Source organism: Physella acuta, unplaced genomic scaffold (assembly GCF_028476545.2).
Source record: "Physella acuta isolate Inbredline_101_S28 unplaced genomic scaffold, ASM2847654v3 ptg002051l, whole genome shotgun sequence".
In the NCBI taxonomy this organism is placed as follows: Eukaryota; Metazoa; Mollusca; class Gastropoda; family Physidae; genus Physella; species Physella acuta.
The window spans coordinates 73,167-97,549 of NW_026733554.1; the positions used below are offsets into that span (position 1 = coordinate 73,167).

At 35.3% G+C, this 24,383-nt stretch overlaps 2 protein-coding genes across 6 annotated transcripts in view; one reads left to right on the forward strand and one right to left on the reverse strand.

Annotated features, from left to right (window-relative positions):
• The first annotated feature begins 390 nt into the window (after positions 1–390).
• LOC131931901 (A-kinase anchor protein 10, mitochondrial) lies at positions 391–17,289 on the forward strand. Of its 5 annotated transcripts, none has more exons than XM_059288735.1 (14): positions 391–525; positions 1,041–1,166; positions 1,433–1,525; positions 2,117–2,881; positions 3,420–3,518; positions 4,024–4,108; positions 4,961–5,084; positions 6,073–6,209; positions 6,805–6,949; positions 11,972–12,089; positions 12,750–12,936; positions 14,758–14,837; positions 14,976–15,013; positions 15,211–17,289. In XM_059288735.1, exons 1-14 carry the CDS (start codon positions 501–503, stop codon positions 15,304–15,306), a joined length of 2,118 nt encoding a protein of 705 aa, XP_059144718.1. In that variant the 5' UTR covers positions 391–500; the 3' UTR covers positions 15,307–17,289. The 5 variants fall into 5 exon arrangements, with proteins under 5 accessions (XP_059144718.1, XP_059144715.1, XP_059144716.1 ...); XM_059288732.1 differs by having other exon boundaries at positions 14,734–14,837; positions 15,211–17,288; XM_059288733.1 differs by having other exon boundaries at positions 14,755–14,837; positions 15,211–17,288.
• Positions 17,290–19,560: 2,271 nt separating this feature from the next.
• LOC131931895 (tetratricopeptide repeat protein 28) overlaps positions 19,561–24,383 on the reverse strand; it is a gene marked incomplete at its 5' end in the record, with an annotated part of 72,561 nt that continues 67,738 nt past the window's right edge. The window contains 1 exon segment of the mRNA XM_059288724.1: positions 19,561–24,168. Within this exon segment, the coding sequence (XP_059144707.1) occupies positions 21,661–24,168 (2,508 nt within the window).

Below are 24,383 nucleotides of genomic sequence, written 5' to 3' on the forward strand. Positions count from 1 at the left end.
AAAACTGGAATATTCTTTTATATAGTCTAGACTATAGATCTAATACGTGTACAATCCCGTAGAACCGTAGTCAATATAGTATTTAGGCTATACATTGGAAATCCTAAAGTTAAAGGGGGGGGGGGTGGGTCTTGATTCGTTACTGAGAAACAGCTGCCCTTTCCGACCTCGCCACCATCTGTGAAGATAATAAATAAGGTTTTTGTTTTGAAACGAAATCTTTATTTATTGTAGATAGGCATAGATCTTGATCTATGCATATTTATTAAACAACTTAGCCTAAGCATGAAACTCGCGAAACTTTAAAAAAATAATATCAAATTCCGGTGATACTTTTAAATTTGTTGATAAACACAAGATCTAACTCTAAATTGTAACTTCCGTTTTGAAAGTAAAAAAAAAATTATCACGATAACAAACGGTGGACACAATGTTAGTTTAACATTATTATCAGAAATCAATAAAGGCTTATTTCTTTGGAATGCTGAAGCTGATTTAGAATGCCACTGTTTCGACGCAAAACCTGTAAGACAAAAATAGTAGGCCCTAATGTAATTTAACCTTAGCCTCAGCACCCCCCTGTGAATTAGGTCCTGGGAGTAGGCGTTGCCCATTCTCGGCATTCTCACTCTTCTTCTTAGGTCTTAGGACTTAGGATCTTAAATCTTAGCAGTTGTAGCCTAAATTCAAAATCTAATAAAACATACAGAGATCTAGGCGTAGGTTCTATGTAGTAAATTATTCAATGTACCAGCTTTTGTGACTAGTCTGTCTGTGTGAAATAAAGTCATCAAGATCACACTTAGTCCTATAATTTATAATTTATTCTTTTTTAAAATTTAAAAATCGTAGGCCCTAGGCCTACTTTATTTTTTAATTTTTTATTGATATTAGTTTATGAGTTATGAATAAATTCAGATCATGTTACTAAATTAGAATACTTATAGATCTAGAACATGTTTAGCTCATTCTCTAAGTCTAACAATGTAGTTTTAGCCTATTCTTACCCTTGGTTTTAACTAAAAATTTTGTATCTAAAGCTGAGAGCAAAGCGAAGTCACCAAGTTCTGGGTCAGGGCTGATACGAACACCATCCAACAGATCCAACAAAAGTTCTCCACACTCACCCACATCACCAGACTCATGGGGGGATGAAAATGATATGGGTTAGTGCATAATTTCTTTTTAGGCCTACTTACTTGTATAATGTGCATTTGACTTTTGGTAGATTGTTGTGGAATTGGAAAAAATAATTCAGTTTGTATTTTTTTTTACAATGTCAAAAATTATACTGTTTTTCTCATGGTTGAATTTAGTTATAACATGGTAAATACAGTTAACCCTAATGATGAGATTACTTCACTTTGAAAACCATTATTTTTATTATCAGTATTTTGATGTTTTTTTTTACTATTTGTTGTGTCAATGTCAGGTGTATCACAGAATCTCCACAATGGAAGTATTCCATGGGAGCACAGGCCTAAAACACTTATACTCTCTGATTCTGTTCTTCAAGAAGGTCAAGGTTAGTGACAATGTTAAAACAGATGACACTGGTGTTCTCATGATTAGACTATTAGATTATAGACTGCACAACGCAGAGTTGTATTGTTTTGTTGTATTGTTGTCAGCTGTGTTGGATTTGTATAATGGGTAGAGCAGACTTAAATTTTCTCTGTTTCACTCAGTTTACTATATAAAAAGTCTGGCCATTCTGAGATCAAATGTAGATAGTTTATGGCTGAGTTTCTTGTGACCCAGGGTACAATTTGTCAGTGTATAAACTGTCATTTTGACTCAACTTACAAATTGTCATTTTGACAACTTTACCAATTGCATAAATTGGGCAGGTTTATGCTACTTTGATGAAATCTGCTATTCTAAAACTATCTCTAACCACGCAGTATAAATTTGTATCCACTGACACCTTCAGTAAATAATTTATGTGTTACTTTTTTACTACACAGATATACCTGAAGGGGGCACAAAAATGGTGCAGTTTTATGCTACTTTGATGAAAACTGCTATTCTTAAACTTTTAAACTAGCTCTAACCACGCAGTTAAATTTGTATCCACTGACACCTTCAATAAATATTTTACTTTTTTACTACACAGATATACCTGAAGGGGCCCTGGAGTCACCGCTGAGAAATTCTTCTCGGCTGTCAAAAACGCTGCAGGAGATTTTACGCGACAAGCATGCCTTATCATGTTTCAAATCATTCATGCGAAGCCAGGCAGCCGAGCATATCATACAGTTCTGGTGCGATGCAGAGTCTTTCCACGCCTCGACACTTATGCGCCTTCGTACTCACTCTCTGCAGAGCATCTCCAAAAGCTCTCTTCACAAACGACGCTGTCTCAGTGACAGCAATAGGGCGGATAACTCTAGTTCAGGTTCTAGCCTAGTTTCTCCTGGCGTGAATTCCCTCCCCTCACCCAACACGGATGCACCAAGTGGGGACCTGCACCTGATTAGAGTTAAAGAGCACGATCAAAATAAAACTGAAAATTGTACAGATTTAAAATCTTCGCAACCTGACAGTATAGTTTCACAAACAACAGAATCTAGTGAAATAATTGTAACCAACGAGGAACTCAAAGACTCGTCTCCATGTGAATTAGAAGAAAACACCAGCTTAAATAACAAACCTCAAGAAAAGTCTGTGTCAGACTCGGTGCCGGTACTTAAAATCTGTGATAAGAACTTGCCCACTTCCTTAAGTGTGACAACCCATGGGGATGGTGGCAACCATGTTGTATTGAACCATGAACTTTCACCCTCCCAGCAGTATGAGGTGCTAGAGAATGAAAGCCTAGAGGACCAAGCAACACCTTCAGAAAGCAGCAGTGAAGACATTGGGACAAAGCTTAAAAAAAGTAAGCACTATTGTAACATGCTTTTGAATGTTGCTTTTTATGTTTCTGTATTTTCTTTTTATACATATAAATTTGACTTCAGTGTTTCTCTATGAATTGCTTGTTATCACAAATGTGTAAATTTGATTGTTTTATTTTAATTGAAGGAACATAATTTCTATTTAGATGACATTAGCAAAAACTTCTGTATAAAGAGTATAAGTAAATATTCCCCTTTTAGACCTAGTTATTCACTGGGCAAATCAATTAGTTCATATGTTTCGTAAACTCAGCATAAAGGGATAATGTGCTCAGGAGTACTATGCCCAGCCACCCTTACTTTCCCAACATGAGTAATCTCTATATTTTTACAGGTATAGAGAGAAATACTGTGAATGTGACCATATTTTCTAGTTCTATGAAAATCTATATTTCACAGGTATAACGAGTGATGCTGTGACCATATTTTCTAATTCTATCAAAATCTCTATTTTTACAGGTATAGAGAGAGATGCTGTGACCATATTTTCTAATTCTATCAAAATCTCTATTTTTACAGGTATAGAGAGAGATGCTGTGACCATATTTTCTAATTACATTGCCAAAGATGCACCAAAACCAATAGGAGTGGATGACAGTCTACGTGCTGAAGCTATTAGTAAATTTTTTTTTTATGAGAAGGTTTTATGTGTTAAGAAAATTATTTACTATAAACCAGTAACAATATATAAAAGCAGATCTCACTTGAGTATGGAATTTGTTACTGAATATTATTGCTAGATAAATGTGTATGTTGTAAAATTGAAGTATCTTTATAATGATAAAAAAATTTTGATTGAAAACTATCACATATAGAAATAGTTACTTTTTTTCAGTCAAGCATAATATGCTTAATCATTAGGGGCCTAATTAAAATTAATTAAAATAAAATTAATACAATTGTTGTTTTGTTTTGTCAGAATTTAAAATGTTTTTATTTGAGGCTTGTGCCATCATGTAGAAGAAAGTGAAAATGATACATTTTAATTTTTTACTTAAAACCTCCCCATACACAAAACAGTGCCCATAATGACCACGATGATTCTGCATTAGCATTCAACTTTATTGACAATAAATGTATTTCAATAGCCATCTGTACTCAACATAGTTTTTTTGATCCCCAGGCAAAATTTGTAAAGAAAATGGTGAGGTGGACCCAGAGTGTTTCATCTCCTGTCAGAACTTTGTGTTAAATAAACTTGATTCAGAGTAAGTCATCCTTGTATCATCAGCTTGTTGTACTACACCACTTGTTTCATTTATCCGGTACTAGACAGTGAATTCCCAAATTTTTTTGTAGGTATTACAACTCTTTCAAAGACAGTGAATATCCAATTTTATTTTAGGTATTACAAGTCTTTCAAAGACAGTTAATTCCCAATTTTTTGGTCAGGTATTATGAGTCTTTCAAAGACAGTTAATTCCCAATTTTTTGGTCAGGTATTATGAGTCTTTCAAAGACAGTTAATTCCCAATTTTTTTGGTCAGGTATTTCGAGTCTTTCAAAGACAGTTAATTCCCAATTTTTTTGGTCAGGTATTACGAGTCTTTCAAAGACAGTTAATTCCCAATTTTTTTTGGTCAGGTATTACGAGTCTTTCAAAGACAGTTAATTCCAAATTTTTTTGGTCAGGTATTACGAGTCTTTCAAAGACAGTTAATTCCCAATTTATTTTGTCAGTTATTACGAGTCTTTCAAAGAGTAAATTCCCAATTTTTTTTGGTCAAGTATTACGAGTCTTTCAAAGACAGTGAATTCCCAATTTTTTTTTGGTCAGGTATTACGAGTCTTTCAAAGACAGTGAATTCCCAATTTTTTTTTGGTCAGGTATTACGAGTCTTTCAAAGTCAGTTAATTCCCAATTTTTTTTGTCAGGTATTACGAGTCTTTCAAAGAGTAAATTCCCAATTTTTTTTGTCAGGTATTACGAGTCTTTCAAAGAGTAAATTCCCAATTTATTTTGTCAGGTATTACGAGTCTTTCAAAGAGTAAATTCCCAATTTATTTTGTCAGGTATTACGAGTCTTTCAAAGAGTAAATTCCCAATTTTTTTTGGTCAGGTATTACGAGTCTTTCAAAGACAGTGAATTCCACTGCCGGCACCAGGTCCATGTTTTGACAACAGAAAAAGTTTTCCTGCCAGACATTCTGCTCAATGAGAACGCCTTATGTTATTTCATGGAGGTGAGTCATTTAGTATGGGGGGGGTAGTCAAAATGCCTTATGTTACTTAATGGAGGTGTGTCCTTTAATATGAGGGGGGAGGGGGGAAGTTGTTACTATGCTTAATAATACTTCATGGCGGTAAGTCATTGAGTATGGGGTAAGGTGGTCCTCTTAACTTCTCACTTAAAAAGGGGACATTTTTATCTTATTTTAGACAGTTAAAAGTAAAACATTCAAAGGTCAGAGACTACTTATTCTAAATACTAAAAGTTTTTCACAATTGAAAAAAATAAATAGAGTGCTTTACTCTTAACCAAATAGGACATAATAACCTCAAGGTGCAAAATGGCTCTTGCAGTGATGGGGGGTAAAAAAATTGCTCATCAAATTATATTTAATTTTAAGAAAATAATTTACACCTTGCCTCAAAAGATTTCTTCCAGAAATTGTTCAGTAAATTAAAAAAAAAGCATGCTTATTTAAACAAGGTTCTTTGGAACAGTTTATAATGACACTAAAATGATTGATATACCTTTACATGACCCAATTGTTTTCTATGGACCAGTTTATAATGACACTAAAATAATTGATATACCTTTACATGACTCCATTGTTTTCTACTGATCAGTTTATAATGACACTAAAATGATTGATATACCTTTACATGACTCCATTGTTTTCTACTGATCAGTTTATAATGACACTAAAATGATTGATATACCTTTACATGACTCCATTGTTTTCTATGGACCAGTTTATAATGATACTAAAATAATTGATATACCTTTACATGACCCACTTGTTTTCTATGGACCAGTTTATAATGACACTAAAATGATTGATATACCTTTACATGACCCACTTGTTTTCTACTGATCAGTTTATAATGACACTAAAATAATTGATATACCTTTACATGACCCCATTGTTTTCTACTGATCAGTTTATAATGACACTAAAATAATTGATATACCTTTACATGACCCCATTGTTTTCTACTGATCAGTTTATAGAACAAGAAGGGGCCAGTGACTTAATGCAGCTGTGGCTAGCTGCTGACAACTTTCAGCAACAGCTGACCATCACAGGTGGTCAGTATGATGGAGAGCAGGCCCAGGTTGATGCCATGGTTATATATGACAGGTCAGTTTGGGTTAGTCAGGCACACAGGTGGGTGGGTGTAAGGCTTGGAGATGGGTTAGTGCAAAGCTTAGAAGTGGATGGGGGGGGAGGGTATAAGGCTGACAGGTGGGGGGGGGGGGGAGGTGTAAGGCTTGGAGATGGGTAAGTGCAAGGTTTAGAAGTGGATGGGGGTTATAAGGCTGACAGGTGTGGGGAGGTGTAAGGCTGGCACTTGGGGGGTATAAGGATTACTGGTGGGTGGGTGTAAGGCTTAGAGGTGTCTATTTTGTCCCCACAGAAATTCCCCTCTAACTGTATATTTTGCCCCCCCCCCCCCCAATACCTTCTCTAATTTGTCCCCCCCCATACACCCCCTCTCACTGTATATTTTGTCCCCCCATACACCCCCTCTCACTGTATATTTTGTCCCCCCATACACCCCCTCTCACTGTATATTTTGCCCCCCCCCCCCACCCCAGGTACCCCATATCTCACTGTATATTTTGTCCCCCCAGATACCCCCCTCACTGTATATTTTGTCCCCCCAGATACCCCCCTCACTGTATATTTTGTCCCCCCAGATACCCCCCTCTCACTGTATATTTTGTCCCCCCAGATACTTCTCCCTGCAAGCAACACACCCAGTTGGTTTTGATGACAAACTAAGGTTTGAGATTGAAGGCAATATCTGCAGGGAAGGTGGACCTCTACCTGACTGCTTTGTTAAAGCCAAGAATATTGTCTTGAAAATATTAGAGAAGGTATTTTGGTTACCACAAGAATATTTGTGTGTAAATTTTAACTCACATCATATATGGGCTTTATATCTTTATGTGGGAGAGTATATGTTTCCATAGTTGTATTTCAAGTATGCTTGCCTATATTTCCCTAGTGTATTTCCAATATCAAGTCTACTTTGCTTATATTCCTCTAGTTGTATTTCAAATATCAAGTCTGCTTTGCTCATATTCCTCTAGATGTATTTCTCCAACTACCTAAAAAGTCTACTTTGCTTATATTCCTCTAGATGTATTTCTCCAACTACCTAAAAAGTCTACTTTATATTCCTCTAGATGTATTTCTCCAACTACCTAAAAAGTCTACTTTGCTTATATTCCTCTAGATGTATTTCTCCAACTACCTAAAAAGTCTACTTTGCTTATATTCCTCTAGATGTATTTCTCCAACTACCTAAAAAGTCAAGTCTACTTTGCTTATATTCCTCTAGATGTATTTCTCCAACTACCTAAAAAGTCAAGTCTACTTTGCTTATATTCCTCTAGATGTATTTCTCCAACTACCTAAAAAGTCTACTTTGCTTATATTCCTCTAGATGTATTTCTCCAACTACCTAAAAAGTCTACTTTATATTCCTCTAGATGTATTTCTCCAACTACCTAAAAAGTCTACTTTGCTTATATTCCTCTAGATGTATTTCTCCAACTACCTAAAAAGTCAAGTCTACTTTGCTTATATTCCTCTAGATGTATTTCTCCAACTACCTAAAAAGTCAAGTCTACTTTGCTTATATTCCTCTAGATGTATTTCTCCAACTACCTAAAAAGTCAAGTCTACTTTGCTTATATTCCTCTAGATGTATTTCTCCAACTACCTAAAAAGTCTACTTTATATTCCTCTAGATGTATTTCTCCAACTACCTAAAAAGTCTACTTTGCTTATATTCCTCTAGATGTATTTCTCCAACTACCTAAAAAGTCAAGTCTACTTTGCTTATATTCCTCTAGATGTATTTCTCCAACTACCTAAAAAGTCAAGTCTACTTTGCTTATATTCCTCTAGATGTATTTCTCCAACTACCTAAAAAGTCTACTTTATATTCCTCTAGATGTATTTCTCCAACTACCTAAAAAGTCTACTTTGCTTATATTCCTCTAGATGTATTTCTCCAACTACCTAAAAAGTCAAGTCTACTTTGCTTATATTCCTCTAGATGTATTTCTCCAACTACCTAAAAAGTCTACTTTGCTTATATTCCTCTAGATGTATTTCTCCAACTACCTAAAAAGTCAAGTCTACTTTGCTTATATTCCTCTAGATGTATTTCTCCAACTACCTAAAAAGTCTACTTTATATTCCTCTAGATGTATTTCTCCAACTACCTAAAAAGTCAAGTCTACTTTGCTTATATTCCTCTAGATGTATTTCTCCAACTACCTAAAAAGTCTACTTTGCTTATATTCCTCTAGATGTATTTCTCCAACTACCTAAAAAGTCAAGTCTACTTTGCTTATATTCCTCTAGATGTATTTCTCCAACTACCTAAAAAGTCTACTTTGCTTATATTCCTCTAGATGTATTTCTCCAACTACCTAAAAAGTCAAGTCTACTTTGCTTATATTCCTCTAGATGTATTTCTCCAACTACCTAAAAAGTCTACTTTATATTCCTCTAGATGTACTTCTCCAACTACCTAAAAAGTCTACTTTGCTTATATTCCTCTAGATGTATTTCTCCAACTACCTAAAAAGTCAAGTCTACTTTGCTTATATTCCTCTAGATGTATTTCTCCAACTACCTAAAAAGTCAAGTCTACTTTGCTTATATTCCTCTAGATGTATTTCTCCAACTACCTAAAAAGTCTACTTTATATTCCTCTAGATGTATTTCTCCAACTACCTAAAAAGTCTACTTTGCTTATATTCCTCTAGATGTATTTCTCCAACTACCTAAAAAGTCAAGTCTACTTTGCTTATATTCCTCTAGATGTATTTCTCCAACTACCTAAAAAGTCTACTTTATATTCCTCTAGATGTATTTCTCCAACTACCTAAAAAGTCTACTTTGCTTATATTCCTCTAGATGTATTTCTCCAACTACCTAAAAAGTCAAGTCTACTTTGCTTATATTCCTCTAGATGTATTTCTCCAACTACCTAAAAAGTCTACTTTATATTCCTCTAGATGTATTTCTCCAACTACCTAAAAAGTCTACTTTGCTTATATTCCTCTAGATGTATTTCTCCAACTACCTAAAAAGTCTACTTTGCTTATATTCCTCTAGATGTATTTCTCCAACTACCTAAAAAGTCTACTTTATATTCCTCTAGATGTATTTCTCCAACTACCTAAAAAGTCTACTTTGCTTATATTCCTCTAGATGTATTTCTCCAACTACCTAAAAAGTCAAGTCTACTTTGCTTATATTCCTCTAGATGTATTTCTCCAACTACCTAAAAAGTCAAGTCTACTTTGCTTATATTCCTCTAGATGTATTTCTCCAACTACCTAAAAAGTCAAGTCTACTTTGCTTATATTCCTCTAGATGTATTTCTCCAACTACCTAAAAAGTCTACTTTATATTCCTCTAGATGTATTTCTCCAACTACCTAAAAAGTCAAGTCTACTTTGCTTATATTCCTCTAGATGTATTTCTCCAACTACCTAAAAAGTCTACTTTGCTTATATTCCTCTAGATGTATTTCTCCAACTACCTAAAAAGTCAAGTCTACTTTGCTTATATTCCTCTAGATGTATTTCTCCAACTACCTAAAAAGTCTACTTTGCTTATATTCCTCTAGATGTATTTCTCCAACTACCTAAAAAGTCAAGTCTACTTTGCTTATATTCCTCTAGATGTATTTCTCCAACTACCTAAAAAGTCTACTTTATATTCCTCTAGATGTACTTCTCCAACTACCTAAAAAGTCTACTTTGCTTATATTCCTCTAGATGTATTTCTCCAACTACCTAAAAAGTCAAGTCTACTTTGCTTATATTCCTCTAGATGTATTTCTCCAACTACCTAAAAAGTCAAGTCTACTTTGCTTATATTCCTCTAGATGTATTTCTCCAACTACCTAAAAAGTCTACTTTATATTCCTCTAGATGTATTTCTCCAACTACCTAAAAAGTCTACTTTGCTTATATTCCTCTAGATGTATTTCTCCAACTACCTAAAAAGTCAAGTCTACTTTGCTTATATTCCTCTAGATGTATTTCTCCAACTACCTAAAAAGTCAAGTCTACTTTATATTCCTCTAGATGTATTTCTCCAACTACCTAAAAAGTCTACTTTGCTTATATTCCTCTAGATGTATTTCTCCAACTACCTAAAAAGTCAAGTCTACTTTGCTTATATTCCTCTAGATGTATTTCTCCAACTACCTAAAAAGTCTACTTTATATTCCTCTAGATGTATTTCTCCAACTACCTAAAAAGTCTACTTTGCTTATATTCCTCTAGATGTATTTCTCCAACTACCTAAAAAGTCTACTTTGCTTATATTCCTCTAGATGTATTTCTCCAACTACCTAAAAAGTCTACTTTATATTCCTCTAGATGTATTTCTCCAACTACCTAAAAAGTCTACTTTGCTTATATTCCTCTAGATGTATTTCTCCAACTACCTAAAAAGTCAAGTCTACTTTGCTTATATTCCTCTAGATGTATTTCTCCAACTACCTAAAAAGTCAAGTCTACTTTGCTTATATTCCTCTAGATGTATTTCTCCAACTACCTAAAAAGTCTACTTTATATTCCTCTAGATGTATTTCTCCAACTACCTAAAAAGTCTACTTTGCTTATATTCCTCTAGATGTATTTCTCCAACTACCTAAAAAGTCAAGTCTACTTTGCTTATATTCCTCTAGATGTATTTCTCCAACTACCTAAAAAGTCAAGTCTACTTTGCTTATATTCCTCTAGATGTATTTCTCCAACTACCTAAAAAGTCTACTTTATATTCCTCTAGATGTATTTCTCCAACTACCTAAAAAGTCTACTTTGCTTATATTCCTCTAGATGTATTTCTCCAACTACCTAAAAAGTCAAGTCTACTTTGCTTATATTCCTCTAGATGTATTTCTCCAACTACCTAAAAAGTCAAGTCTACTTTGCTTATATTCCTCTAGATGTATTTCTCCAACTACCTAAAAAGTCTACTTTGCTTATATTCCTCTAGATGTATTTCTCCAACTACCTAAAAAGTCTACTTTATATTCCTCTAGATGTATTTCTCCAACTACCTAAAAAGTCAAGTCTACTTTGCTTATATTCCTCTAGATGTATTTCTCCAACTACCTAAAAAGTCTACTTTATATTCCTCTAGATGTATTTCTCCAACTACCTAAAAAGTCTACTTTGCTTATATTCCTCTAGATGTATTTCTCCAACTACCTAAAAAGTCAAGTCTACTTTGCTTATATTCCTCTAGATGTATTTCTCCAACTACCTAAAAAGTCAAGTCTACTTTATATTCCTCTAGATGTATTTCTCCAACTACCTAAAAAGTCTACTTTGCTTATATTCCTCTAGATGTATTTCTCCAACTACCTAAAAAGTCTACTTTGCTTATATTCCTCTAGATGTATTTCTCCAACTACCTAAAAAGTCTACTTTATATTCCTCTAGATGTATTTCTCCAACTACCTAAAAAGTCTACTTTGCTTATATTCCTCTAGATGTATTTCTCCAACTACCTAAAAAGTCTACTTTATATTCCTCTAGATGTATTTCTCCAACTACCTAAAAAGTCAAGTCTACTTTGCTTATATTCCTCTAGATGTATTTCTCCAACTACCTAAAAAGTCAAGTCTACTTTATATTCCTCTAGATGTATTTCTCCAACTAACTAAAAAGTCAAGTCTACTTTATATTCCTCTAGATGTATTTCTCCAACTACCTAAAAAGTCAAGTCTACTTTGCTTATATTCCTCTAGATGTATTTCTCTAACTACCTAAAAAGTCAAGTCTACTTTGCTTATATTCCTCTAGATGTATTTCTCTAACTACCTAAAAAGTCAAGTCTACTTTATATTCCTCTAGATGTATTTCTCCAACTACCTAAAAAGTCAAGTCTACTACAGATACTTGTCTGATCTCATTAGCACTGTCCAGATGTCGGAAGATATGCCCACTAAACCTTATAAGCACAAGAGAACAGGTATGGGATCTTTTAATGTAGGGGTTGGCTATGTTTGAGGGGTGGGGGTGGATGTCATGGGTCAGTCCTGTAATGGAGATGACAATATGGCCTGTGTAAGTCTTGGTCTCTCTCGCTTAAATTAAAATCTCATTAGCCAGGGAGATTTTCAAACAAAATTTTTTTAACACGCTTCCCATTGAAAAAAAAAATGGTGGCTATTTGTTTATGGACCTCGCTTCAAGATTTTAAAATACTAGGATTGGCCAAAATGCAACATTTGAAAATATTTTACTAATAATTAAGTACTCTAGGCATAAATGCCTTAAATATTATATTAATATTGTAAATATGTTTAGGAGAACTTGTTATGGATTGGAATAAATAATAACAAACTACGCTCCTTTTAAATAATTTTTTAACGAAAGCTATATTTTTCTTCAAGCTAGCCTACATCCTGTAGTCTATCATTATCACTGTTTATGATTTTAAATAACAATAGCTGAATTTTTTTTTTTTTTTACCTATTTTATAAAATCATATTCATATTTGGATTGAAAAGTACATGCAAACAAGGACAAGAACAAGAACTTGGTGACCTTCTTACAAGTTGATGTCGAGGTTATCTTTTACCTTGTGTCTTATCATTTTTTTTATCTTAACCCTCTCTCCCCTACACAGAGAGCGACGCATCATCTGAGCACAGCGCAGGCAGCCACAGCACTGGTGCTGAGAGTGTTGTCTCACGTAACACACTGCTGGCCGTTGACACACGTAAGCTGCGTAAGGTGGGGACCATTGAGGGTGACTTTAGCATGAACATGGACATGTTGAACCCTGATGATCTGTGGAAGAGGCCGGTTGCCAAGTGAGTTTGTTAATGGAGTTGCTAAGAGACGGGTCTATAAACATTTGTTGATGTTGTTGTTAGAAGATTGGGGGGGGTTGCCAAGTGAGTTTGTTAATGTAGTTGCTAGGATACAGGGTCAATAAATATTTGTTGATGTTGTTGTTAGGAGATTGGGGGGGTTGCCAAGTGAGTTTGTTAATGTAGTTGCTAGGTGACCGGGGTCAATAAACATTTGTTGATGTTGTTGTTAGAAGATTGGCGGGGTTGCCAAGTGAGTTTGTTAATGGAGTTGCTAGGATACAGGGTCAATAAATATTTGTTTATGTTGTTGTTAGCAGATTGAGGGGTTGCCAAGTGAGTTTGTAAATGTAGATGCTAGGACAAGTGAGTTGGTTTATGTTGTTGCTAGGAGTTGGGGGTTCCCAAGTCAGTTAGTTAATAGTGTTGCTGGAAGAGAGGGTTTCCTATTCAGGTTGTAGATGTAGTTGCTTTTAGTGACAGGGGCTGCTTTATAAGTTTGTTGCTAGGAGAAGTGTTCACTAAGAGTTTATTGATAGTGTTGCTAGGAGAAGTGTTCACTAAGAGTTTATTGATAGTGTTGCTAGGAGAAGTGTTCACTAAGAGTTTATTGATAGTGTTGCTAGGAGAAGTGGCCATAAAGTTGTTGCTAAGTAAACGTTGATTAACCTACACACTAGCATTGCATGAAACTCCCAAACTAGTTACCAGATAAAGTTGTTGATGTTGCTAGGATATGAAGCCTGTTGCTAGGTGACCTTTGATTAACCAACACACTAGCATTGCATGAAACTCCTAAACCTTCTTGTAGTTGCCAGATAAAATTGTTGATGTTGCTAGGATATAAAGCCAGTTGCTAGGTAAACTTTGATTAACCAACACACTAGCCTTGCATGAAGCTCCTCAACCTTTTTGTAGTTGTCAGATAAAAATGATGTTGCTAGGGTATGAAGCCTGTTGCTAGGTAACCTTTGATTAACCAACACACTAGCCTTGCATGAATCTCCTCAACCTTCTTCTACAATAGAACTGATTCTTCCCTCGGCAGCAGTTTGATCCTTGGGTCTGTTGCTAGTTAACCTTTGATTAACCAACACACTAGCCTTGCATGAAACTCCTAAACCTTCTAGTTGCCAGATAAAATTGTTGATGTTGCTAGGATATAAAGCAGGTTGCTAGGTAACCTTTGATTAACCAACACACTAGCCTTGCATGAAACTCCTCAACCTTCTTCTACAATAGAACTGATTCTTCCCTTGGCAGCAGTTTGATCCTTGGGTCTGTTGCTAGGTAACCTTTGATTAACCAACACACTAGCCTTGCATGAAACTCCTCAACCTTCTTCTACAATAGAACTCATTCTTCCCTTGGCAGCAGTTTGATCCTTGGGTCTGTTGCTAGGTAACCTTTGATTAACCAACACACTAGCCTTGCATGAAACTCCTCAACCTTCTTCTACAATAGAACTCATTCTTCCCTTGGCAGCAGTTTGATCCTTGGGTCTGTTGCTAGGTAACCTTTGATTAACCAACAAACTAGCATTGCATGAAACTCCTCAACCTTCTTCTACAATAGAACTGATTCTTCCCTTGGCAGCAGTTTGATCCTTGGGTCTGTTGCTAGGTAACCTTTGATTAACCAACACACTAGCATTGCATGAAACTCCTCAACCTTCTTCTACAATAGAACTGATTCTTCCCTTGGCAGCAGTTTGATCCTTGGGTCTGTTGCTAGGTAACCTTTGATTAACCAACACACTAGCCTTGCATGAAACTCCTCAACCTTCTTCTACAATAGAACTGATTCTTCCCTTGGCAGCAGTTTGATCCTTGGGTCTGTCAACCAGCTTGGGCAGTTTGTCTCACACTTTGAACACGACGTCGAGGCTGAGAAAAAGAAAGGTAAGAGCTCTTCAGCTCTTTGAGTACATGAATGTAACTCTGAGTACACGAATGTTACTCTAAAACTATTTAGTTTTGCATGTATTTTTTTATTTCTATTGATTGTTTTGGCTTTAAGAGCTGTTTATTTTTTTTAAGGGCCTATACTTTTTAAAAGAAGAAAAGAAAAAGAAAAGGTAGTTCATTATTTTATTATTTTTTAAACATTACATTTGTAGATATAAATTATCATGTGCTAAAAGAAATAGCAGGCCAGATAATTAAATTTTAATTGTTTCATATCTTTTGACTTGCAATAGCACTTTTTAAAAAATATACCAAGGGAAATAACTAATGGGTAAATTATCAGTTATTTATTTTTGGTGCTCTCTAGGAGGAAGAGGAAATGGCGTTAAGAATAGCTCAGATGATCATCTCAGATGTCAACACAATGACCAAGACAGGTGAGAACATGATGAAGAAAAGCTGACATCCTATTTAGCTGTGTACAGAAACCCTGACATCCCCTTTTAGCTGTGTACAGTAAGACTGACACCCAATTTACTTATGTACAGAAAGGCTAACGTCACATTCTGGCTGTGAAAAGAACTGACCTTCCGTTATTGCAAAGAATAGAAAGGCAGGCTTGCCATCTTGGCTCTGAAAGTAAAGCCGACTTGCCATTTTGGCTGTGAAAAGGACAGACATCCAACTTTGGCTGTGATTTCTCGCATCCACCCAAAATGTTATTAATAGGCAGACTACAATCTACTCACATAAACATTAACCAATGTAAATAGTGGCTATTTATAGACCATCCAACAAAACCTATGCCCTATATTGTGTAGATGTTCATTGATGGGAAGATAACTCCAAAAGACCAACCCAAAGTTGTTTCCCCTGCAAGTTTGTTGTTTGTAAATATCTTCACAGAGTCCTTCAGAATAACCTGCAGCATTTATGATGGTTGTTGATTTCTAGTGTGGTTTTTTAAATATTATTTTTTGCTTTACTGTATTTGAAGTGATTTAATTAATATTCTTTTAATGTGATTGTACAACAAACTGGTGTACACCAGTTGAAATGTTATGAAGATGTGAATCAAATTCTGTTTTTAAATTTGGTGACTGTTATGTAAGAAAATAAACCCCGAGCTTCCTGGTGTGACTAGGTAGATAGGTATATGAAAGGTGTAGGTGAGCACTAGGTAGATAGGTATGTGAAAGGCGTAGGTGAGCACTAGGTAGATAGGTATGTGAAAGGTGTAGGTGAGCACTAGGTAGATAGGTATGTTAAAGGCGTAGGTGAGCACTAGGTAGATAGGTATGTGAAAGGCGTAGGTGAGCACTAGGTAGATAGGTATGTGAAAGGTGTAGGTGAGCACTAGGTAGATAGGTATGTGAAAGGTGTAGGTGAGCACTAGGTAGATAGGTATGTGAAAGGTGAGCGTTGTGCTGGTATGGAGGCTGGTGGAAGTGTGAGCCAGCTTGTGAATCGTGGACTGCTTGGAAAAACATATTAGTAAATTTAAAGTTGAGTCAGTAGTTTCACTATCAGTATTGTAACCCAGGGTGTCACCCCCCCTTTTTTTTTTATATGGTGTCACCCTGTGCCTACTGATGAATAGAACTTTTCTAAATTAATAAACTAATTCACTGAAAAGCAGAATTTCTCATTAAAGTTTGCTATTTTTTGTTGTGGTTTCATTCTCTTGAATGGTATCACCGGGTGTGTCCACCCCCTCCCTCCCCGCCTTGTGACACTAGTTAGTGGATTAAACTAGACAGATAAAAACAGGGTAGTTTAATGTTTTTTAAAACAATTTTTACTTAACCAACCAAAGAGAGTCAAGCATGTCTGGATTTTGATGACTTAAAGTTGGGGGCGAAGTTGATTCTGGTTTTTGTTCAGTCTTCTTCATCTGAATCAGCCATCTGTGACCAAAGCTAGTACTCTCACGATTTAATCTTGTTATTTCCTCACAAAGAATATTAGTGTGTGTGTGTGCGTGTTAGAACACTCTGACCAATCCAATGTAATCAAAGTATTTAACAATGTAACCCAATCCGATCCAGTGTATGGATACTTTAAGGGTTAGTTCTTTTGTAAAATACATGTTGAAAGAGCTCATGCAACATAATTCAGCCTAACTGGCTTGTTATATTAGGACTATTTTTTAAAAAATTATCTCAAACTTTTAAAACTTTTGAGCAAATATCTTCATAAATTTTTCTTCTAGACTTGATACTGTGTACCAGTTTGTGCTGATTTCATCAAAATATGTGCACTCATAAGAAAATATGCACACATTTACATCAGCTAGAGAAATTTGAATGCCAATTTGTATGCTAATTAATTCACTAATTCCTATCAGGTTGCGTGGCTTACTAAGGTCCACTGGTAGCAAATTATATGGGCCCACATAGGACTGCTATGTTGGTGCTGATAGCACTATTCCAGTCACCAGGACTTTGTATGTTGTTACAACTTTAAGAAACACAGGGTCCTCTAATCTTCTAAGCTCCTTCCCCCCCTCATCAGCTGTAGTCCTTCTCACCCTCCCTCCCCCCCCCCCCCCCAAGCAACCACACTCTGCCTTCTTATGCTAGGCTCATAGGAGCAGATAAGCTCTACTTCATCTGCCCAATTGATGATCTGTCCATTAGGGGTAACTTATTTCTATCAGACGGAAAGCTTTCATGTAGTTTCCAGTATTTGTCTTGTGATAAGTTCCAGAAGCCTAACTATAAAGCCTGTTTAACTCAACTAGCATACAAAGATGTGGGTGACTGAAGTCGTGTCTACTGTACGTATGTACTTATTCACTTATTTAGATGTTACTGTTTCAGATTCCTGTGTACATATTTATATCATATTACATGTAAATATCAAAACAAAAAATATATATATTTTTCTACATTCTGCAACTTTTTAACATAAACTAGTCTTCCTTGTATTTCTGCAACAGAGATTGTAAAGATAAAAAAAAAAGTGGCCAAAATAGAACAAATCGCTATGCTGTTAAATTGTTTTGCTATTTTTACTTTTTATCTTAAATAATAGAAGTATGTAATAACGAAAGTGTGCAGTTTTAATTTTGTAACTTAATTTTCAAATTGTGTGCTTTAAAGCTCAATTGTTATTTCTATATAAAAATTATTGAATTTTAAAAAAGCTATTGTATGATAGATAATTGTTTAATTTAAATTTGTTGGAGTATTTATCGTGATTACCTATTCATATCATAATAAAAATGTTATCATTCCTCCTGCAAATAGAAATAATCTTTTATTAATAACTTAAATTATTGGCAATAAATTTTTTCACATCAGTTATTTTACTAACTAAAAAAATAATTTATTCATGTCTTCTGAAAGATGTAAAAAATGCTAATATATACGGAAACAGTATTTATTTGATGTTACTCTATAAAATGGCGCAGTATTGACTGTAATTTCTTAATGAAGGAAAAGGTTGATTGTTGACCTGTTAATTTTGAATTAATGATCACCATGTTACTTAGAAATTCTTTATTTTGTTCTGTAAGTATTTTTTAGTTTGTCAATTAGTGTTGCATGGCCTAGTTTAAGCCAGACCCCACAACCCATTAAAATAACATCACAACTCCGTGCCTAGCACTCTCCTCAAAATTGTTTTTTTTTAAAAATATCTACTGAGGTTGGTCAACACTCAGTATTTTGATTAATTTTTATTACTATTTACAAAATCATTTTAAAATACGAAAGAACTGCTAAAATTCATTTTCAAACTTTACTTATTAAAATGCAAAAACTGTGTCTCTTTCTACTCCCCTTCCTCTTCACTAAATATTTTTTAGAGAGACCTAAAAATATCCTGAATTATTTACCTTGATATAAGTCTGATAGTAAGTAGTGTTTTTTTTTGTCATTCATGTGGAGAAAAAAGTATTTTGGAAATAAATTTGATAATTTATTATTTTTATGTTTGTCGTTATTTTATAAAATCTTAATTCATATTTTACATAATTTAATAAATTCCCAAAATATTCTGTACGAGCCGACCCGTGGCGTATCATACGCCGCTATTTAGTAGTTTTATTTTCTACTTTTCTGTAATTCCTAATTTGTGAATTCGACAGTACCAATGCTGCCAATGAAAATATTTGCTTTAAAACACTAAACCCCCATTCCCCCCCCCCCCCCCCGTGAAAGCAGCCTCCTCTTAGTTACCTCCTCTAAGTTTAAAATAGTTTCAAACTGAATTATCTGCCCCTAATAGCCGTCACCAAACTAAATATTTAGCATGAACTACAACTCACCTGACCATGTGAGGGGGGTGGGGTGGGGGTAGCGATAGAGAGGAAGAGAGGGGACTGCAAGGCGCACGCTTGCAGCTTGTTTTCTAACGGCTCCCAGAAGAGAATTATATATATAGATGCCTGCCTAATCTTTCTTTTTTGTCACTATAGACCATCTTTTTAAAACCAAGGTTTTGAGTATCCCTGGGATTAGGAATTTAAATTTGTGAGCCAGATTTTTCTAGCAACTGGACTTAATTCCTTGGAGGTCCTGAAACAAGTTTAAAATTCAAGTCTTAATTAAAACTTCCAAAACATGTAATGTATCACATGCAGCCTAAAATATTTTTGGATTCTTAATTATTTTGTGATAATAGTTTACAAGCCTCATCATGTACTACTGTGTCACCCACCACTAGGCCAGATAAAAATATCATTCATCAAACCAAATGTCTCTTACTTAAAACCAGAAATAGAACATGAGGTATAAAAAATGTAGGTGCATTTTGAAGTTAATGATTTTATTTTTGTTTGGTTCTGTCATATAAAAAAATAGACAAATAAAAAACAAAATTCTGTCTGAAAGTAATTTCTTTAAAAAAATATTTTCTTCTCTTTATGGCAATCAATATAAAAAATTATTTAAAAAATGTAAACAAGCAAAATAAACATTACATGGACCTATATTATACACATGGTAGAACTCTTCTATTGAAAAGTAAGACAATTCTTGGAAGTTGCTTGTACATGCAAAACCCTCTAAATTAACTTGACTACATTATTAAAGTAACATTATTGTATACATGTACAGCTTCATAACTGGAATGTTAGCATGGAATAAATTATATGTACCCCTTTTTATGAACCCCTTTTTATTATACTTAAACTGCAGATACCGAAGAATAAACTATATATTATATCAAATAATCTGCTAACCAATTAATTAAAAAAAAATATTTTTCCTTATGTGGAACTACACTCTTTAATTCATGTGTATATTAATCATAGAACAAACCATACAAATGTATATTTTAAATCTTCAATTAAAACTAAGATAAGAAAATATCTGGAATGGCTACAAGGACAACCTTCTACAAAGAACACATTGAAACATAAACGTAAAACAAAAAGTATAAACAGTAAAAAAAACAAGTGAAACAATTTTAAGATGATTATCTTTTGAATTATAACAACCAGCTCTCAGTATCCTTTTTTAATGTACAATTTAATGGTACAAAAATTATGTTTCATTGGGAATGTATGCCTAGGTGAGATACATCTCACCTGTATTTGATAAATGAGTGGGATATTTACATGTAGGTAACAAGATAACAATAACTCTAAAATTTGGAATGTTGAAGTCCTTTGTTTGCATGGGTTGTTCCATGCTTAATTGAAGCTTTGAACTATGTACTTCCCTGATATAAGTTTTTAAGTACACATAAAAACATATGTCAAGGTCATTCTACACAATAATAACTCTATTTGCTCTTGAAGAGGATAAATTAAAAGAACTATCAAAGTCCTATATATATGCGAGTTTATACATATGTTCAATGTACAATAATTATATCCATTAGTGTTGTCTTAAAACAGATGATTTATAAAGTATATCTGAATTGAAACTATTTTTATGATATTATTTTTAAAAGTTGTATACTGTAAATTAATGGGGAAAATCTGAATTAAAAATAAATGTTCAAACTGTATTCTAAAGACACTACAGAGAGAAAATGACAACTGTGAAGTTGATGTTTAGAAAAATGAGATAATTAAATGCTTATCTTTTGATACTTTTATATGACAACAGGGTTAAATTGTTTTGAAATTATACAAGAATTAAAAAAAAAAAACAACAACATTTAAAATGAAGTATTTTAAAGATAAGTTTGTTATCTATTATTTTAATTTCCATTAAACTTTGATTTAAAACTTAAATTCAGTAAATAATCTTAAAACTTGACTGATGTGATTCTGGGCAAGCTATGTGAAGCATTAAGTATAAATGATATCATTTGATTCTCTCACCTATAGAAAATTTTAAGAAAACCTATATAAAACACTTTAAAAATCCAACAATTTACATTTTAAAATTGTGGAATGTGAATATTTTTTCTTACCCTTTATAAATCTCATGCAATGCCAACACATTTTTTTTTATAAATAAACAAAATCAATTGTTATAAATACATTTTAAACATTTCTATCCTCCTATCACATTAATAAGCCAGTTAATTCCTTACAAAAACATATTATCATGAGACGTATGTAAAAAATAGATAAAACAAATTCTGAAAAGCTAAAAACAAGATTAATGACGTCAGCAAATACTTTTTTTTTTCTGTTTACCAAAAAGTAGAGATTGAGATTCCTGTATGGCCATTACAAATTATTTCATCCTTTAACTCAAAAAAATGAACATGGAAAATGACAACAGCATTATGGCAATAAATAATATCACGATTATCATCAAAACCATCTACAGAACACAAGCATCAACCTCAACAATGCTCACAGTATTTCTGTAAGTGATTACAACAACGTAAAAAAAAAAAAACAACGATACTAGCATTTTGATGAATGTATCACATATCCATGTTGGTCCTTAACACGTGGGTCATGGTAGTCCTGCTCCAGTTTATTTTGTAACCTATCCTTAACTCCACCAGCATTTGCTGCTGAATTAGAACTGAATGTTTTCATAGGGATAAAGTTTTGACCGTATGACCCAGACTGAAAACTTTGGAATGAACTTCTGGAGTCCCCATACCCAGATGTTGCTAGCTTTGATTTAGGGTTGTACATGTTGCTTTGAGCCGCTGCCAGTTTAGATTTGTAATCATCTCCGTTTTCTAAATCCCAGTTAGAGTTGGAGTCCAACATGGAGTAGTTTTTGGTTTCTGAGCTAGTTTTAAACTGCTGGTCGCTGCCGTGTGATCTTCTGACAGCATTTGGTGAACTGGTGTAACAGTCAAGTGGTGCTGGGTTAGAGAGTTTGGCATGGAGGTGAGGCTCAGGATTTTTCTGGCAGCTGGTTTCTCTGGGGTTGTGAGGTGGGTAGAACGAATGTGAGGAAGGTGAGACAGGCGAGATGGTTTTATAACCAGTGTGGCTGTAAGGAGGAGGGGGGACACTGGTGTAGTGGGCACCACTGGGTAACATGGGAGAGGTTTGGTCGCGAGATTTGGGGGAGTCCCGGTTGCCCAGAGGTCTGTAGATGGTGGAGAGGGTGGAGGATGATGTGGAGTACTGGCTGCTCATGCTGTTGCTGCTCTCCGGGCGGGCTTGGAGTGCGTTTGTTCTCACCAGAGGCACAGCCGGCTGGGGGAAACTTTTTGTGGACTGGTTAGTGTGCATTGAGTGTTTTTTCATATTCACAGACCTGGAAGAAACAGCTAAAGATTGTTTTGGAGTTTGGTTGGGGAATAAAACATTTGATAAGGGATTAATATTCGGCCTGTCCGGTCCATTATCTGTTCCTGTTTCATCATTGGAGGCTCGGCTGAAAGGAGAAGAAGATCCGGAGGAGTAGGTGAACGATGGAGTTCTGTTGACAAACTCCTGTGTGTACAAGCCTTTGTCTTGACTGACATGACTAGGCGGGGGAATTGTTTGTGCTTGTCCTAGTAATCCACTATTTTCAGAGTGATATCCGCTGGATGCAGAGGACTGAAGGTTGCTCTCTGCGCCTTCGCTGTGATCCGACGAGATGCTGTTTTCTCCTGTACCGCTGCCGTTTTGTGCGGAGGTCAAATGCCGCGGCAGGATAGAGGGCGAGGAGGTCACTGGTTTGCTGGAGTGGTTGAAGGTTATCCTTGGGCTTGGAGACTTGTTGGGCCCACCCAGGGGGAATAAAGCATTGTACGCAGACTGCTGAGGCTTGGCTTGTTTCCTTGGAAGTGGAAGCTGTTGGTTTCCTGAAGCAGGCAGTGGGTAGGAATGTTTTCCTGGCGCATCCGGCTGGCCGCCATTAAACCCAGTGTTGTACAGTCCCGACCTGGAAATGACATCACTTCCTGTTGGAAGCTTCTGACTAGAATTATTTATTTTTAAACTATTTACATGTTGCTCTAAATCCACATTAGAAATACTGGCAAGAGAATTATCCTTCACTTGTGAACTGGCTGGTATATGCTTTCTCTGAGCAGGTACTGGGTAATTAGCTAAACCTCTCTCCTCACGAAGTTTACGATTGGCCTCTTGGGATTGTATAATACTTTGCCTCTGCATACTTTCTACTGCTGTCCTTTGGCTTGACACGTCTGCCAAGACTTTCAGAGCAATGTTTTCATTAGAATTTACCCTTTTTTTATCCGCCACATCACTGGTTAGTAAACCACTTCCAGATTTATTAAATCCGTTTGAGATATTCTGCTGGTTCAGTTTTTCAAAATGCTCTCTAAGTTGAAAAGCAGTTTTGGTTGAGTTTTGGGAATTAGCATCACCCACCCCAGTATTGCTTTGTCTAAAATCAGTCACAGATGTTTCCATGTCTAACATTTTGTGCTGCATGTTTTTAGACGGCTGAGTTGGTAAACAATCCAAACTGGCAGGGTCATACCTGGTGTCTGCAGCGTCAAACGAAATTTCCTGGCTAATCAACTTCTCAGCGAATGTGACAGATTTACTACCTAATTCTTCCCGAAAGCTGCTGTTTTTGCCATGACTGCTCAAAGATTGTAAAGACATTGTGGACATTCTTGATCTATCCATCCTCTTGTCTTCAAGATCAGAAAAAGAACTTGACAACGAAGCCGAAGATTTCCGAACATGTAAAGAATTATCACTGGCCGATTGTTTCATTTTGTTGCTTTCCGTTAGATCTAAATTTAGCCCGACCTCCTGGAGGTTCAGTTCCACCACCTCGGGCGTGGTCTTGCCTGACTCCGAGGTCATGACCCCGGCAGCGCTGTGGTGGCCGTACATGGTTCGGATCCTGGCCTGGTGGGACAGCTGCAGCGCTGGGTCCAGCTGTGGGGACTGGGGTGACCGGGGAGAGGCCGAGGGCGTTGACTGCTCTGATGTGCTTGAGAGGGAATATGAGCCATCCAGATGCCGCCCTGTTAGGCTTCCCTATAAGAAAAAAATAAAATAAATTGATTATTTAAAAATAAAATTGATAATCTATAACACTAATTTTAGGGAAGTAGTTATATGGTTTGTAATATTAAAATACAGATCAAGTTTATTTAAAGTGTTTTTTTTTTCAATAAGAAACATTACTTATGTGCATATTTAAACAGACAGGGAGGAAAGCAAAAAAAAATCCATCAGATGTAAAAGTGTTT

What these genes read in the sequence shown, in the direction of transcription:
- LOC131931901 (XM_059288732.1), top strand. Translation starts at nt 501, where the DNA reads ATGCCACTGTTTCGACGCAAAACCT. An exon ending in ACTGTTTCGACGCAAAACCT is followed by an intron (nt 526 to 1,040) that starts GTAAGACAAAAA and finishes TTGTATCTAAAG; the next exon opens with CTGAGAGCAAAGCGAAGTCA. An exon ending in TCTTGAAAATATTAGAGAAG is followed by an intron (nt 6,950 to 11,971) that starts GTATTTTGGTTA and finishes ATATTCCTCTAG; the next exon opens with ATGTATTTCTCCAACTACCT.